At 65.1% G+C, this 458-nt stretch overlaps 1 protein-coding gene across 1 annotated transcript in view; it reads right to left on the bottom strand.

The window, feature by feature from the left end:
• The window catches only part of VTN (vitronectin), a 3,348-nt gene extending 3,229 nt beyond the window's left edge, over positions 1-119 (bottom strand). Inside the window, exon 1 of the mRNA XM_010178094.1 lies at positions 59-119. Within this exon, the coding sequence (XP_010176396.1) occupies positions 59-119 (61 nt within the window). The remainder of the gene's footprint in view (positions 1-58) is intronic.
• Positions 120-458: the final 339 nt, after the last annotated feature.

Below are 458 nucleotides of genomic sequence, written 5' to 3'. Positions count from 1 at the left end.
TCCCACCCTGGCTGCAAGCAGGAGGCACCCAGCACGGAGCTGACTGGCTCTGTCTCACCTTCAGCAGCACGGGCAGTGGCAACCAGGGCCAGCACAAGGGCTGGGAAGAGCAGCTTCATCCTGGGCGGCCGGGAGCGCAGCCCTCCTGCGACTGTGCGGGTTGGAGCGAGGCTGTGGCCACTGCCCTGGCATCCACTGTTTGCTCAGCCTGCCCCGGTGGGAGAAAACAAACAGGCCAAGGTCAGAGCAGAGGGGAAAGGGGGAGAGAAGCTCTCCCACCCAACATCCCCCACAGCCCATGCTGAACTGGGTGCGTTTATGGGGGGACAGGGCTCCCCACGTGTGCAGGCAGCTCCAAGAGCTGCTGGTCATGCCTTTGCTGCCAGAGCCTTCTCGGCCAGGGTGTGGGTTGGGCACCGGTTCAGAGAGCAGTGGGGGACAGCAGGCCAGGGCCAGGA

This window comes from Antrostomus carolinensis, unplaced genomic scaffold (assembly GCF_000700745.2).
Source record: "Antrostomus carolinensis isolate BGI_N321 unplaced genomic scaffold, ASM70074v2 scaffold35060, whole genome shotgun sequence".
NCBI lineage: Eukaryota > Metazoa > Chordata > Aves > Caprimulgiformes > Caprimulgidae > Antrostomus > Antrostomus carolinensis.
The sequence above is the reverse complement of the archived record's forward strand: the minus strand, read 5'-3'. Positions and strand labels throughout refer to the sequence as shown.